Below are 15953 nucleotides of genomic sequence, written 5' to 3' on the forward strand. Positions count from 1 at the left end.
ACAAATGGGGAAACATTCACTGTGAAAAGTCTATACAAATTTATCTTGCAAAGATACTCAAGTGTTATATTATAGAAAATGTTCCTTTATATAGATAACGGAGTGTTTGAACATTAAAAATTATGCAAATTACACATGTAATGTCCTCTTTTCGGGATAACGATAAAATTATAGCTTCCGCCCTACAAACATGCAATTTGTATTTCAGGTACAAATAGTAATTTTGAGTAATTTCTCAATTAATGGGACAGCACAAGGGTGAACAAATGCAATTGTATATTTGGCATATTAATTTCAATTTGTTTGCTCGTCCATGGAATTTGTGTGACACACAGGAAAGCGCACGAGAACAGAGAGAGATAAATTTCAGCAATTGTCATTCTGCAAAGAAGTGACCACGGAGGGTGCCGAAATATGCGAGAATTCATCGTCAAATTTCCTCCGCATCCCATGACTTACGGATGGCACAGAATAGAACTGGAGGGCAAAAGTGTTGGCGCCACAAATGGTGTGAGAAGTGCAAATATTTTAATTTTAACCCAGGAATTTCACAAGTCACCACCAGCAATGGTAATATGTGTAAATTCTAGTGAAATGCACTCGAAATATTTCTGACATTTTCCATTTGCGTAAAAATTGCACTTATTAAAGTTCCATCATGAATGGAGTGAAGACAATGAGAAAAAAAAAGACTAGGCAAAGTTGAAAATACCCATAAATCTTCACCCAAAACCTCCGCCACTTTTGCTGCCCACCCACAAAAAGTCTTTGATAGCGAATTTCTCTCGAGTTTTTAAAGAAAACTTTCTTATGCATGAGCAATTGCTGAAAGGAGTGTGCGAATCATGGTTTTTCGGGGGTTTCAGCACGTACCCATTGGCAGCTTCCTGGATCTCCTTCTGGTCAGTGCCGGCCAGAGTATTTCGCCGCTTTCCGCGCGGTTTCTTCGGTCGCGAGCGTCGCTTCACAGTCTGGTTGTCGACACAGTCTGACGGCGGGGAACTGACGCCACTCTCTGACGCCGAGCCCGCGGTGTGGGTGTGCAAGAGGGACTTTCGCGTGTGGCACATTCGGTCGAAGCGCTTCCCTGAAATGTCCACCGACACGACTTCCGCTGGGAATCTGTGGAGAGAAGGGAGATTTTTCATTTCAGTAAACACACAAAGTTCAGCTGATTTGGGAATGGCAAGTCTGTGTAATTTAAGATAAATACAAGTGATAAGATTCAGGATATGCTATCTTAATATAGAAAGCTATTAGTAAAAGTCTGCATAAGAAAACGAGATGATTTTATAGCTCAAGAAGACAACTCCAATTGGTCGAGGCAGTAAAAATCACAAAACAGTAAAATGATCGTAAATCATATCTGCAATAGCATCAACTCTTGTGCCGTAAATTGCATTTGAAACTTACTTGAGGGCAAGAATCTGGCACTGTTCCTCTGGCGATGGCAATCTGTGGTCCAGCGGCATGTCGTCTGGCGTGGCGGACAGAGTGTCGTGGACGCGCGAGCCGCTGATGACCGTGATGTCGTCTGGCTCATCCTCGTCGCCTGATGGTGGCGTGCAGGGAGTCACCACCACGGCCGGATGTCCGCCCGAGGCGTCCGTGGAGTTCAGCTGTCCAGCGAATCCCACACGTGGCACACAATCCGGCGTCACCGTGATATCTCCAATAGCCTCCAGTGATGTCCACTTCCTCAGGTCGTCAATTGCAGCCGGCTGAAATGAGTGGTTTCATCATTTTTGCGATATTACCAACTGCAAAACCATCAGTACTCGAGCGATGTGAGTGTAATTAAGGGCTTTCGGGAAAAAAAATCCGCTGGCGAAAAGGCAGTTGAGCTTTTCCATTTTACATTTTTACCCACATTTTTCCTCAAATACATAGATTTTTGCTGGATTTGGCATGAAAACTGAAGCGTTTCATTGAATCACACTTCCACTCGAACGTGGAATTAGTGGAAATAAATGGATATGATAAAGTGTTCGTTTTGAAATATGTCACGTACTGGTAATGTATAATTTTAAATGGAAATCGTCACGCGAAACATTTGATTTTCGCGAGTATTGTAAATGGGTTCATTACACTCTATACTAGATCAGCTTCAGTTGTAGATGTAGAATTAAACAGGAGGATTAAATGGGATATGTTGTCACATGAATTGAATATCAAATCGATGGGGTGAATAATTCGATAAACTATGTGATAAAATGCACAGTTAAGAAGGGGATGATGTTGAGTGTAAGTGACCACCATTTGTCATCTCACGTTGTCAACACGAGAGAGTTTCTGGTGGCTTTCAAATTCCCTTTTCCCCCGGGAATTTTGTGTATTCTGCAGCTGAAGTGGTTCTTCTTGAAATGTATTGCAACGAGCTGCAAACGTCAATATTCATCTTCATGGGTTGATTTATCTCTTTTCAATTCCCCCAATGCAATTCTTTGCTGTTAGGAGCAACTGGAGCATTTTTGAGTAGGAAAATACTGATTTTATATTTACTTTCAGGACTGTAGCCTTTTTGGGCTAGACGCAAATGCAAAGTAGAATTTCAATGGAATTCTGATTTCCTCATGAATTTTTCCCGTAAATGTTGAGAAAAAACATCCCCGTTCTCCCCTACTTTTGCCGTGCTGAAAATACATCTCTCTTCTGGGATTTTTCACGTGACACGGCTTGACAGTCGGAAAATACCGACAATGTGATTGATCTGCGGGACAGATTGGGAGTCATTTTGAAATCACAGAGCCAGAAGAGAGTGTATATTTCACAATTGCCAGTGTTATAAGGTCAAGGGGTCGATGAACCGTCTTGACTGATGTGATGGAAGGAGCGAAATGCAGATTGAAGGATTTCACCGATGAAATATGTAAATCCAGGAGCAATTTATAGCATGCTCGGCAGTTTCGGTCCTCAATGGGGGAGATATTGGCTCTGTGAAACCCTACTCACCATTCTTGTTTCAATCTCCACGTCAATATTACACCTCATGCGACGTCTCGTTTGGCCCAGAACGGGAGTGCACATGAAGATCTCCGCCACGGAGGCTCGTCGCTCATCCTGACCAAGCAATCGGTCCATCTCGCGCATCACGCAGACGGGCGTCTTGGCGGCGGCCTCGTAGAGATTTCTCACGGCATCCGAACGAGTGGCGGGTGTGAAGAGGGCCGTGGCGAAGGTCTCGGTCGACTTGAAGTGGTTCTTGATGTGCACGAATGTCGCCAAGTCACCCTCAGCTGCAAGTGACAAAGAGGAAATGATGCGAATTAGTGATGGAGCAGACAGAATACGACAAATGGAAACAAGTGGCTGTTAAAGAGTCGTGACTGAAATATTAATTAAGACCTCTTGGTTCACCGCAGAGTGACTTTATTTATATCGATTGCCATCTCAGCGGGTCACCTAAAATCGCTGCACATTAATCATTGCAGCTAATTAAGGTCCGATATAGTGAGCTTTTTATTGCCTAGCACAGTTTCTGCCCCCGAAATGGTCGACAAGATAAGATTTACACGCAGCCGTGACTGTGAAACCTCTCCGGAACCATGTGCTGCAACTCTCTAATATAGCATCCACAGACAACCCATTATATAATATATAATAAGACGCCAGAACGCCCACTCATCCGCAGCCACGCTCCCCGGCAAAAGTGGGAAAGCGATGGGTGTTGATTCACCGGCATAGTGTACAAAAGTATGTACTTAATTTATGAACATTTCTTCCTCTACGACCCACTCCATCGTGACTCAACCCGCACATTTCAGGACTTAACTGCGCTAAGGCCATTCCAGCTGACCATTTGCTGCGGCAGAACTTCAAAAACCACTTGTGGAAATGAAAACCCAACGAAGATTTGTTCTGCGGCCGTGAAAATGAATCGCAATATGGCGATTCGTGAAATTACCCGAAAAGAACTGTCCGAGGCAATGTCATAAATTCCAAAAGCACCTGTGCACATATCGACTCTCTTGAGACACTTTTACGAGTTTAGAGAAGTCGAAAGTAACTGCAATTTTCAAGAAATCCATTGCGAGGAAGAGTGAAGGCATGTTTTTTTTTTTAATAACTTGAATTCTCATCCTGTCTGGCTAGAATAGCTTGGAGCGTGTAGAGTCTGGACAGAAGCTTGCCAGACATGATTCATCACTGTAACTTATTCAAAGGATAAATCAATATCTTTACTGTAACCCGATCAAATTCTTTTCATCTGTTTTCAATGACTTACAGAGCATTTGATGCAATTTTATGCATTATGACCTGTTAAAATCTGGTGTTCTTTTATGCAGAATTCTTTCTGTTCAGAATGCATGCAGACAGATTACAAACTTTGAATTAAATTATTCCATCTTTCACATTATATGCAATACAAATTAGAATGTCAGTTACAATTCTCCAAGTCTTGCACTTTGGCCCTCCCACACCTTGTGTGTTTGTGTGAGAAAGGTCATTACTCACGGCTGAAATCATTCGAGCAATAAATAAAAGTTTGCAGAATAGTTTTGTCTGCCCCAGAGACATTCCCGAAACTTTCCTCTCCGAATGTTTCTTTGTACCGCACCGCCCTCAGGAGCTACGGCAGTGTCTCACCTTCACGCCAATGTTTTCCCTGCAGTTTAAATTAGTTACCCACCCGAAAAGCTCACACCCTCAGATGGATCCACACAAATGGCGGGAAAAGTTGTACAAGTACCTCCCGGCGGGGAGTTCAGACCTGCACAGGCAACATTCTGCGCGCGTGGAGCGCCCCTGAACAAAGGGCCTCCGGGAGTGAGAGATAAGAAGATCTCTGTCTTTTAATTAACATATAACTTATGGGTTACACCGGGAGAGATCTTGTCACGTACCAGTGTTAATTGGATCCAATGTTTTTTCCCCCAGCCACTTGCTGTATAGCGCATATAAATATAAATTAATCATCGCGCAGAGAAAAGATCAGACCACCAAGGTTTTTCGGGTGAGAGATTGCATTTACAATTAATTTTCCCACAGCGCGAGGGGAGAAAGAAACTGTGAATTCTCAGCTTGTCACTTCTGCAAAGATTCTTCCCATTTGTGTGCCGTCACGTCCGCCAAATCTAATCGAGAATTGTCCATCAAGACGTGATCACGGCAAGTTCTCCTTTTAATCTGCCAACGCAGGATTCTGTCCAGCCCCTTGCAGTCACTCCGTAGGTAAATAAAACGCACATCTGACCGCCCTCTCGGTCGGATGAAAGAGCATAAACAATTGGGGAGGATGGATGGAAGCGGTGGCAGGAGCACAGCCACAATGGCACTCGGAAGAATAAGGCATTATTCTGCGTAATGTGGCGGGATGCGTAACAGTGGGAGCAATAAAATTGCCATAAGTTACAATCATGAGAATCTTATCTGTGGCAGTATATCACTTTAAGTACATTCACCTTTTGACTCCTCTGTCACATGCTGTGGAGACACCCACCACCCCCTGAATAGGATTACCACGACTCCGTCCCCCTTTCATTTCCCTATCTCTCCCCACTCACCATCAAATAAACATCGAAGTGTTTCCCCTTCGGCATTATCTGAGCGCTCCACAACTTTACAATGAAACCATAAATAATCCCACATATGCATGTCTTCAAAATGTCATCTTTCACTCTTTTTTTGCCAGTCGTGCCTACATAACTTCCTTCCTTCGCGGTGAGTCAAAAGACATGAAATGTTTGGAGAGAATTTCGCCACATTCAGCAACTAATATGGCTGCGAATAATTCAGGGATCATCCCATTCACGGAAGTCCTACAATTTTCCCACTCTCACCTATCAATTTCAAAGGAAAATTTAACTTCCTGGAGGGCAATGTCTGCGAAATTCTCGTGGAATCCAACACGTGCCAATTCCCAGAATACTCCAAAAATCTCTGCTCCAACGTAGAAACTTTGAAAGCAAGGGTTAAGTGAGATCTTCTCGTTTTATATAACATTATTTTGCATGACAACACTTAACGCATAATTCCCTGAAAGATATTAAGTAACTTGCTCACCATATATAGAATATAGGACCATATTTGGGCATCAGGCAATGCAAATTTATTTGTTTTTACAATAAATTAACGATAAATCGTAATTATTACACAACTCCGCCAATTTTTCTGCAAATTTAGATGAACAAATGAAATCATCATTCACGCCAAAAGATCAATGGTTATTTGTTTACATTTAAATCAAAATCCAAATAATACAGCACAGAGTTAAAATAATCATTTGGGCTGATTAAAAACATTGTGCCACAAAACAAAATTAAAGGATGAAATGCAAAAGTAATTAATTCCGTTTTATAATTAAGCTGTATGTATTTGTTGATTACGGGTGATTTTTTTTATTAATTTGGTTCACAAAAACATTTTATTAATTGTTGCTCATTAAAATGCCCATCAGTATTTTCCATTAATTAACAACTGTATTTTTTTTATTTTTCACAGAGTATTAAGTGGTGTGAAAAAAATAAAAATAGAAATCTGAATTTTGTCCTCAAATAAAATAACAATGAATGATAAAATTGGTGGAATATGTGAAAGTGTCACGGATTTAATGTTGAAAATAAAATTTGAGCGATCACATTTCTAACTCCGCGGAGTTATCTTTCAGCATGTGACATCCTCTTGTGTAGTGTCGATGCGCTTATGACAGTGCACATGTCCATGCGAGGAAGTTGTCAGTGGGATAAATATCGCGAGATTTGATGCAGAGGAACGGTCGCGATTGTGTCCAGAGAGAATTCTGCGGAGGATGCAAATGCGGCAATTTCCAATGGCTCTCCTATGAATTATTGTGAACAGAAGCCGGAGGGCCGTCAATCAAAAGGGGCCGCGGGCGCGCGGGAACACGAAAAAGTCGGCGTCAGTGTGGAAAGTCGTGAATTTATGCATGACGTGAACATTTGAGCTTTCTGTTTGCACTGTCGATGTCAGAAGATCTGAGAATGAGTGAAATGCACAAATTGGAAGTGGAATCGCCATATAGAGCCGCTGCGATTGCCTCCGTTGAGATAGATTAAAACACACAGCGTTGTGGCCAAATGCTCAGTTTATACTTTTCCTCAAGTCTGCAGAAAAGTCCTCCTTTCCAGACAAATCTGTATTGGATATCTACCAGTGGCAAAGTTTGTGCAAATCATTGCCATTTTCTGATAAATTGCACCGATAGAGTGAGAAGAATAAACATCTTTTGCCCGCCGTTCTCATGACTATTTTCTTTCAACAGTCATTTATATAAATTTATAGCCCATACACATTGTAGGACTTGTGCAAATGAGTTCGATGGCTGTTCAGCCGCTATTTTCCCGCCAAAGTGCACAGCAAATTACACAACATCCACAGCGCAAATTGAGATCTTACTTTACAAATTTAATATATGCGATAACAGCCGAAATCCCAGTGGTATAATTAAGGAAAGTCAGCATATTCACATGGAACTAATGGAAATTAATGGTTGCTGCCGCGAAGTGGAGATTATTGAACAGCCATCAATCGATAGGGCTTCTTTTCTTACGCCTCTTCTGCAACTATAAGTGTCTATCGTGGCTAAGAAAAGGTGTTATACGACGAGAGAGGCTCTATAATTTAACCACACGATGTTGGCATTGAATTTCTTAAACATTCAGCCAACGGATTGAATGTCCGGAGGAAAATAAGACCACGTTTCAACACACATTGTGACTAATTGAGAAATTGATACCTTATCGCTTAGGAGAGGGAAAAGTTTTCAAGAGGTATTAATGCCACAGCGTAATATTTTGGAAATATTCCGCCAGAAGAAAGAAACTATTTGCTGATTTATACATAATTCCTTCCTACAAGAAATACATGTTTTTCTATGTAAAAAAAACATATGGCAAAGCATAAAGCAGAATAACGAGAGAGTTTACAAAGGTATAAATTTCATTGCGTGGTGAAACTTAACTTAGAAGAACTATAAGGAAAACTACAAGAAAAAGGCGAGTAAGGATAAGTTGGGGATAATTTTGCTCCTCTCCCTATTATGGCTTCTGTCTAGCGCCTTGAAATAGAAACCACCCTCAATTCTCGTCGTGACCAATTCGCCCACAATGTCGGCATTTGGCATGAAGACCGAATCACGGACGACGCGTATTTGAGTTGATTGAAAAAGCGACATGAGAAAATTCTCATTTAATTAAACAGAAGCTCCCCAAATGTTGCCATGCAATTTGTCCTGACGAGGATTCTGTCCGATTGAGAATCGGAAACTCTGAATTGGTTCTCCCGATTAGTATAAATATTTATTGGTTGCATTTTATATCAATTTCAGTGTTGTGCACTTCCTCTTCCCGATTCTACATTATTAATGTATGCAAATTGTACACACACCACAAACATTGATGCAAAAATTTCAACAAAATTGTATAATTCATCTCACAGGGCGATTTGTTTGCACATCGAATCAGTGTATTTGAATAGTGAGTTCGAAGATTCACGCAAAATTACGTTCTGTTTCTTTTGATCCTGTCGCAAATGTTGCTTTTCACGGTGATTTGACATACATTTTGCGTACTGTATTTTCCTACCCTTTGGCAATGCAGCAGTTTCCACAAGAGTTTTCAGCAGATTTCACATAGCTCATGGTTCAATTTAAAACCCAAAAACGAAAATCCTCTTTACTGGTTTTACCATCAGAATTATTCATAAGTGTTTCAGTTTCACCTATTTTGCGTGCAAAGAACCGACCATAAAGAGCGAATTAATGCTCAAATATGAATGTAAATTCGGAATTATTGTTCTCAGAGGGAGAAATACATTTCACTTGAATATGAATTTGGTGTGAATGCAATAAAAGTGCTCACACTTTTCGTGCAGAATGATTTCTTATTCTCCATGGCGCACAATAAAGGAATGACTCAATTAAGTATGTACATATAAAATTCAGTTCCATCCTTATGTGTGCAAAATTTTTGTAAGTATTCTTTCAGATTACATAAATTTCCCGCACAAATAAAGAGATATGCAAGGCGAGGCATAAATTTTGATGAAAGAAAAACATGGCTATTTTATCTGACTTTTCGGGTGTAAAGAGATCCACTTTTTGTCACCGTCGCGGAAGACTGCCCCCTTTATTGTCAGAGAAGGGGGAAAAAAAGTGAAACTTTAAAATACAAATTTATTCCGAATAAATGTAACATGGAGGCTACATTACACCTCCTGGCAAAGTTTCAACTCGTGCCGGAGACACGTGAACGGGTTCACGAGATTAGAATTTATGGCAGTTGATAAAAGTGGAGTGTCTATATGTATATGCTCGCATAACTCGGTGATATCGCAAAAACTTTTGCTCACCTCATAGAAAATGTACAAAACACAAAGATACTGATAACTTACACACTTGGGAAATAAGAGGCAAATAATAGTAACACTGCCCCACCAATAAAACTTTCTTCCATACTTCCTTCCTCTCAACTCTGTCCTCACTTCCTGTCTCTCTTTATGCTCATCGCCGGAGGGCGCGCTCGCAGGATGACGAATGAGGACACATAAAAGGGAATTTTTCACTTCATTATTATTAAATAATGTCCTTTACGTGGCCATAAATCTCAAGATGGAATGTTGTAAACAATATCATCATGCTTTAAGGCTTGTTACATATTTTATTCGGCAGAATATGAATTCGAAGGATTGCGGGAAAGTCGACAAGGTTCAGTGAGAAATGTAAATAAGGCAATGTTTAAAGCAAACTTTTATAGAGCCACTGAAAAAATTAAAGTTCGACAACATTTCGCTTTAAAATTGTCAAGAATCATAAATGTTGCATAAGCTTTTAATATGACTCAGAGCAATTAGAATTTATTGATGCACACTCATTAATATTCGGTGGAATAAACAGCGAAATACTACAAATTTCAATCATTTTATTACACACATTGACTTGTTTATGTGTAATTTTGTGCTTCACTTTCCACGGTTGACAGTAAAAATTGGAAAATACGCGTCGTGGAATATAATGAAATTTTATTATTTCATTCCCATTTCATCCGTTTCACAATATTTTTCTTACTTAATTGACTTTTGGGGTAAAAACCGGGAAATATATTGTTGAAAAATAGATTTGTTGTATCATAAATTTGACTTTGTCTTCCAGGAGTGGCAGCAAGATAGATAATAGCAAGAGGGAAATTTGCTGGTAAAATGAGCAGCAGCATGGGAAATTAGAATAAACTAATTAATGTGAGACTCAAGAGAGGATTACAAGGTTAATGAAAGGATTTTTTTTCGCTACGTTTCGACTAAAATAGAAATAAATTGACCCTTTTCAAACTCCGCTCAATTTGCTCTCTTGAGGTAAGAGAATTCCCCTTGAGAATGTCTTACAATGCTGACTGGAAGAGGCGGAAAAAGGGGCGCTTTAAAGTGGAAATTTATAGGGTATGCTGAGAATCTGGAATTTCCTACATATGTATAATGTGCTGAAATTAAAATAGTGTAGTAGTAAATTTAGGGCGATACGAGTGCGTACAACACCCCTGAGATGAGGAGTATTTCTCGAGGAGAAGAATACAATCTATTTGAGGATTAAAGATTTAAGGAGGACAACCTCGAGGGAGAGTCTCGGTATATCGGAGAAAAAGCTTCTCTGGTGAAATCGTGTTGAACTGTTTTATTGTCAAGAGATGCATCGTGGAATTCTGTCTCAGACTCGAGGGATCTCGCTCTTGGCACAATGAGCTGCCTTTTGATGTAAGCCAGAATTGCATTGGTTCGTGAAAAGACAACATGGTCGTGAAGAGCCAGGAAAATATGTGCTCTTCCCGTCCTCACGAGTGCATTATAGTCTCAATTTCGTCTATTTCACGTCTGTGACTCTGAGCTGAAAATAAGTCCACTTTCGAAGACACAATAAATGTAAAAATAAAGTACCTTTCTCGTTCAACTTTGCTGGAGAAGGAGTTCTTGTGGCCATGGATGACTCTCTGTGGTGTTTTCCATTAAATTGGAATAAATATAAATTGGGTGGAAATGGAGAAAAGAAAGCAGTATTCTTCTTCACCACATTCACTCTTGCTCTGCCTGCAGATGCTGAAGATTATTATGTGAAGGTAAAATTGGAAATAAATTGCCTCGAACGTAAAACATCAAAATTTCTCAGACTTATCTCATCCGCGAATTTCAGCGAAAAATTTATGTTCTATTTACACGATTCTCCATCTCGCCGAAATTCCATCCGTGACCGACTTTTTTCTGCCCCTTTTGCGTTCCCCACCAAAAACCACCAGCGCTCAGACGAGCCATTATTCCTTATGCCAGGAGAAAATATCCTCGTGAGGCAGCAAGAACTCGAGGATGAATCGAGGGAACATTCAACATACTTCCAAATCTTATGGAATGTCATTAACAAATGTTGTCTTCTCGAGGGGCGGCAGAGGTGGGCGAATGAGGAAGGCAAATGGTGTTATTTATGAATGCCTAATTGCCACATTACGAGACTGAGCTTCAGATTTGAATGCCACGGAGCGACGAAAGTGCCACTCTTGAGCAGCTACTATGATAATTATCCTCCCGACAATGCTATTGAATAAGAAGTTCTTAAAGGTTTACCATCCTCTTCATCTTCTCACCAGAAAGTTAGACGATGTGCTCAGGGGGGAATAAATTTCTTCTAAACAGCGTTTAATATCACATCAGTTAAGCTGAGATAAGAGATCGAAGTAATGCTGCTACAGCATATAGAATATTGAGCTTTGGAACACCTCAAGTGGCAAAAGTGAGTGCAAATGTGTTGCCTCAACTCACTGTAAAAGTGGTATTTTAGACGCTTAAATGTCGCGACGACATCAACATTTCCATATTAAACAGTAATTACTGTCGAAAGGGTTACGAAATTCCAGGAAGAAGTCACTGAACTATGAAGTAACCAAACTGTGAGTCTGTCTTGGCATTTGAGGAGCTTGATTGAGCGTTTTAACACCCGCAAAAATACCTTAATTGCTTTATATTACGTGAGCATGCCAAATTTACCATTCGGCAGGGAAAGTTTTTCCCAAATCATACCAAGAGTAATTTAAAAAGAAAAAACAATCAAATGAATGTTCTGAAAAATAACTTTTTTTCTACTTCAGTAAGCGCCTAATGTGAGCAATTTGTTGTGCACTTAAATGCAGTTTTCAACTACAAATTTGTATGAGAAATTGATCACGACTGTCAGTGTTTTCCCTCGACTTTTATATTCGTCAAGTGATGTGGAAATGATATTCTTCGTGGAATTGTATGCAAATTTGCGATGTTCGGGGAGTGCTTGTGGCCGCAGAATAAACTCAGAAGTCATTTGTTTACCGATTAATCTACACACGTGGCAAAAATTCAATTGAATCAACAATCAAAAGAGCTACCAAAAATTTGCCATAGCCCCAGATTCTCGCTATGGGCGTAGAAAAGTCAGCGAGTGTGTTAGTCAAATCCATGTTTGAATGGCAAATCCGATTGTTGCGGAGCGTTTGTGGTGTACACAGAAATAATTACGTGAGACGATGAGAGCCGATGGAAAAAAGTAAAACATGCAATCAGAGGCGAAATGTGTGTACAAACATAATAATCAAATTGAGGCCAATTGGATTTCACAGTCTTGCTGGAGTGCAGCGGTAAAAAGTTAGAATTCCAGTCCAAAGTGAAGCATAAAATTGGTCGTATTCACAGAATGATAAGTCAATTTTTACGTCGAGACGCCGAAACTTCTGGTTCTGCCATTAGAAAATGAATCTCACGGAAATATTTTTCACTCTTGCAAACGAAGAAGCGAATAGAAATGGAGGAAAATTGCATATAGAATTCTATCGTGGATAGAAATGATTGTATGTTGTGCTGTAATTCGAGTCCTCTTATATGCTGGGATTCCAAAGAAAATCGTGAGCACGGTCAGAATCCAAATGCTTTCAACATAACTCGTAATATTTTGACGGAATGGAGTATAATATTGTGTCTTTTTTTTCTTCAAAGCAACGATATACAGATAAATGATAGGAAAAGTCTCGTTAAGCCAACGGAAAGACAAATGTACAATTCTCTTAAATTTGATTGATCCCTTGATCGATGTTGTGTACCCATCTGAGAACCACTTATTCGTTAAGGTGTGTCTCCCATTTCATGTTCCAGTGACAAGATGCAACGTGGATTTCATATAAACACACAACACACGCTCTCTCTGCTCTTTCTCAGGGTTCAATGACAATCTCAAATTCCAGTTTGATGCCCATGTACAGAATAATTTTTCCTTCGCAGTCAATCTCTCGTTAAATTCCTCCTCTTGAGGTGTACAAATCGTGTGGGAATGTTTGGAAAGCACTTTTCGAGAAGAATTGCAAGGCTTTCCTCACACTTTCGATGTGTCATCTTCGGGGTAATCAATCATTAAATTGATTAGAATACTCCTAAGGAATACTCTCTCCTCGATAGCATATCAGCACATCCTTTGTTCCACGGAATATAATGATAAGGGATAACTTGACCGCAGCAAATCATCGTCTATTCTATTGAGGAGCAAATCGATCGGGGAAAATTGATACTCTGATGGTATTTTAGAGACTCTTTGTCCTCCTCCGAGACAAGAGAGATAAATTAAAATAAATGTGATCCATCATTCAGGTCAGGGGGGTTTTCAATGAAGAGTCTCTCACCCAATTGAGAATGAAGCCAAGAGATGTGGTCAAGTGCAAATTTGGCACCGATTTTCCATTAGGAAAATTGTTGGTTTCATTCAACTCCCCAAGAGGAATTCTGCGTCTATGGGAATGGGTGGCATATTATAAGTCTCAAAATATGACTATCAGGTTGAACTCTGCGACCTTTGAATTATGATCAAGTGATTCACTGTAAAATTAATTAATTTCCATGAAGTTGCTTTGCTTCTTTCTCCCCATCTTAACTCTCTTAATGGGTCAATTAATCATCTGAGAAGGCGCATGCATTGTGAAATATTTACATACACAGCATATTTGGGTCATTTTTATGCGTCACCCTTGAAAGAATTGATTAAGTAATGTTTACGCGAGATTCTTCGCCCTTTCACTCCTCTCCAGACCCCTTGGGATCGGATTTCCACGAATTGCGGACGATATTCTAGCTGAGTCAGAATGCAAATTTATATGCTGAGACTCTTCATCGTTCAAAACAATCTTCTTGATTGGATTACATCGAGGGGTACAGCATTTCATCGCAGGAGTGCCCACTCAAGACATGTAACAATTCATACAATATTCACGAAATACCGAATTGATAGAATTGATTTATTGACAAAAGGTCAAATTGTTGACTATCATTCCGTCATTTCTACTCTTGTTCATGTATCATTTGGATATTTGGGTGATTCTTCATGCTTGATGGAGAATAATGTTCGTAATCAATAACAATTTGTCTCTCAATAATGGTAAGAAATGTAAATAAACATGTATTTCTCTGGAAATTAGAGTTAATCTCGTTTTGGATTCAATTAGCCCAGAATCCCTGAATGACAGTCCCCTCGTGCAATTCGTGAGCTGTGGGGAAAGGCGTTAAGTATTCAAGATGAGAGTGAATTAAGACTAACATCACATCCCTTGAGGCGTCACGCAAATTAAAATTAAATTAGCACGAGAACTGTAAAGATTAAGTCCATGTTTGTCAGGCGATATTTTCACCTTTGTATATACGCAACGTCTGATCCTGTATAGACAGTGACAGGGATTTCTCTCACAAGGCGAGCAGGGTGGGGTGAAGTCTTCAAAATGTGCATTAAATTCACAGTTGGAGATGTATAAATAGACGATATCACGAGTCTGGTAGTGCAAGAAAATCCACTATGAACACGCGAATAGCTCGAGGCATCTTTTTTTCTTCTGCAGTCCATATTGAGGCAAATGTGAGCAATTGTGAATTACCACATGGCAATTTCTGTTCACTCTCCTCACTGTCTGTCCAGCATGACACCGACGGCGATAGAGAAGCCGACAGGCAATAATTTGAAATCAGTGAATCTTGTACATCTCGTGGACATTTAAATATTCTATTCATAAATAATCCAGCGTCACGGAGCGTGAATAATTTTCATTTGTTAATTAGGTCATTTATAATCTCCACCATGCAATGATGGCGTAATTTTTCGTTGAAAGTTACCATCATCCTCGCCGAGGGCACAACACTAAGTATTCTTACGAGAATTTATTTATTAGCTCCGAAGGGCGCCCACTCGCCGCTTCTTTGCACTCCGTCTTCTCAGTGATTGAAGAGGCAACGGGATATCGTCAAGATTCTCTTTGGGAAGTTCAAACAGACCAAACAGGTTCTCCCAGAACCACGACTTGATTCACTGATGTGCATTTTGTCGTTCTCCATTGAAGCTTTCGGTACATTGTAATTATTTATACATTTCGCCGACAAGATGTGCTTCTTCTGTGCACACATCGCATTTTTTCACCGGCCCAATGAATGCCGGAAATTTACCTTTTCGTGTTCCATTTATGCTCTTTACTACGTGCTGCCCAGCTACAAAGTGCGTTCAAGTTCGGCCACGAGACCACCGCTTTTCATGAGCCTCAAATTAAATTACTTCACAGCAAAAGACGCGCGTTGAATCGTACGACTTGAGCTAGTTGACTTGTATAGATCACAACAAAGTCGGCGAGAAGCTTGAATTTAATTCATGTGTGTTTGACGTATACATTCAGAATTGTGGATAGGAATAAAAGAGTTCGATGGCACGCTTCGGAAGAGATTCATTCTCTTGGGAAGAAGCACGACAGCGAAAAAGTAAAAACTGCCGATGTCATTGCAATTAAATGATTCTTCCAATTCATTGTGTATTGATCATTTCCTTTCGGCACAAAGTTCTCTCGCGAGACGCTTTATGGTGGATTCTTTAGAAATATTTACTGACACAATATTATTGCATTTCGTGCGTACAAATGCGCAATGGAGGAGAAAAAGATGTCTTCTCTCACGGATTTCGACGAAATTTACTT

At 40.0% G+C, this 15953-nt stretch overlaps 1 protein-coding gene across 1 annotated transcript in view; it reads right to left on the reverse strand.

Moving 5' to 3' along the window:
• The window catches only part of LOC132257950 (uncharacterized), a 49027-nt gene that overhangs the window by 6695 nt on the left and 26379 nt on the right, over positions 1-15953 (reverse strand). Inside the window, exons 3-5 of the mRNA XM_059755022.1 lie at positions 2953-3236; positions 1414-1721; positions 874-1122 (exon numbers count right to left, since the gene is read on the reverse strand). Coding sequence (XP_059611005.1) covers positions 874-1122; positions 1414-1721; positions 2953-3236 — 841 coding nt within the window. The remainder of the gene's footprint in view (positions 1-873; positions 1123-1413; positions 1722-2952; positions 3237-15953) is intronic.

Source organism: Phlebotomus argentipes, unplaced genomic scaffold, assembly GCF_947086385.1.
Source record: "Phlebotomus argentipes unplaced genomic scaffold, Phlebotomus argentipes genome assembly scaffold_4, whole genome shotgun sequence".
NCBI lineage: Eukaryota > Metazoa > Arthropoda > Insecta > Diptera > Psychodidae > Phlebotomus > Phlebotomus argentipes.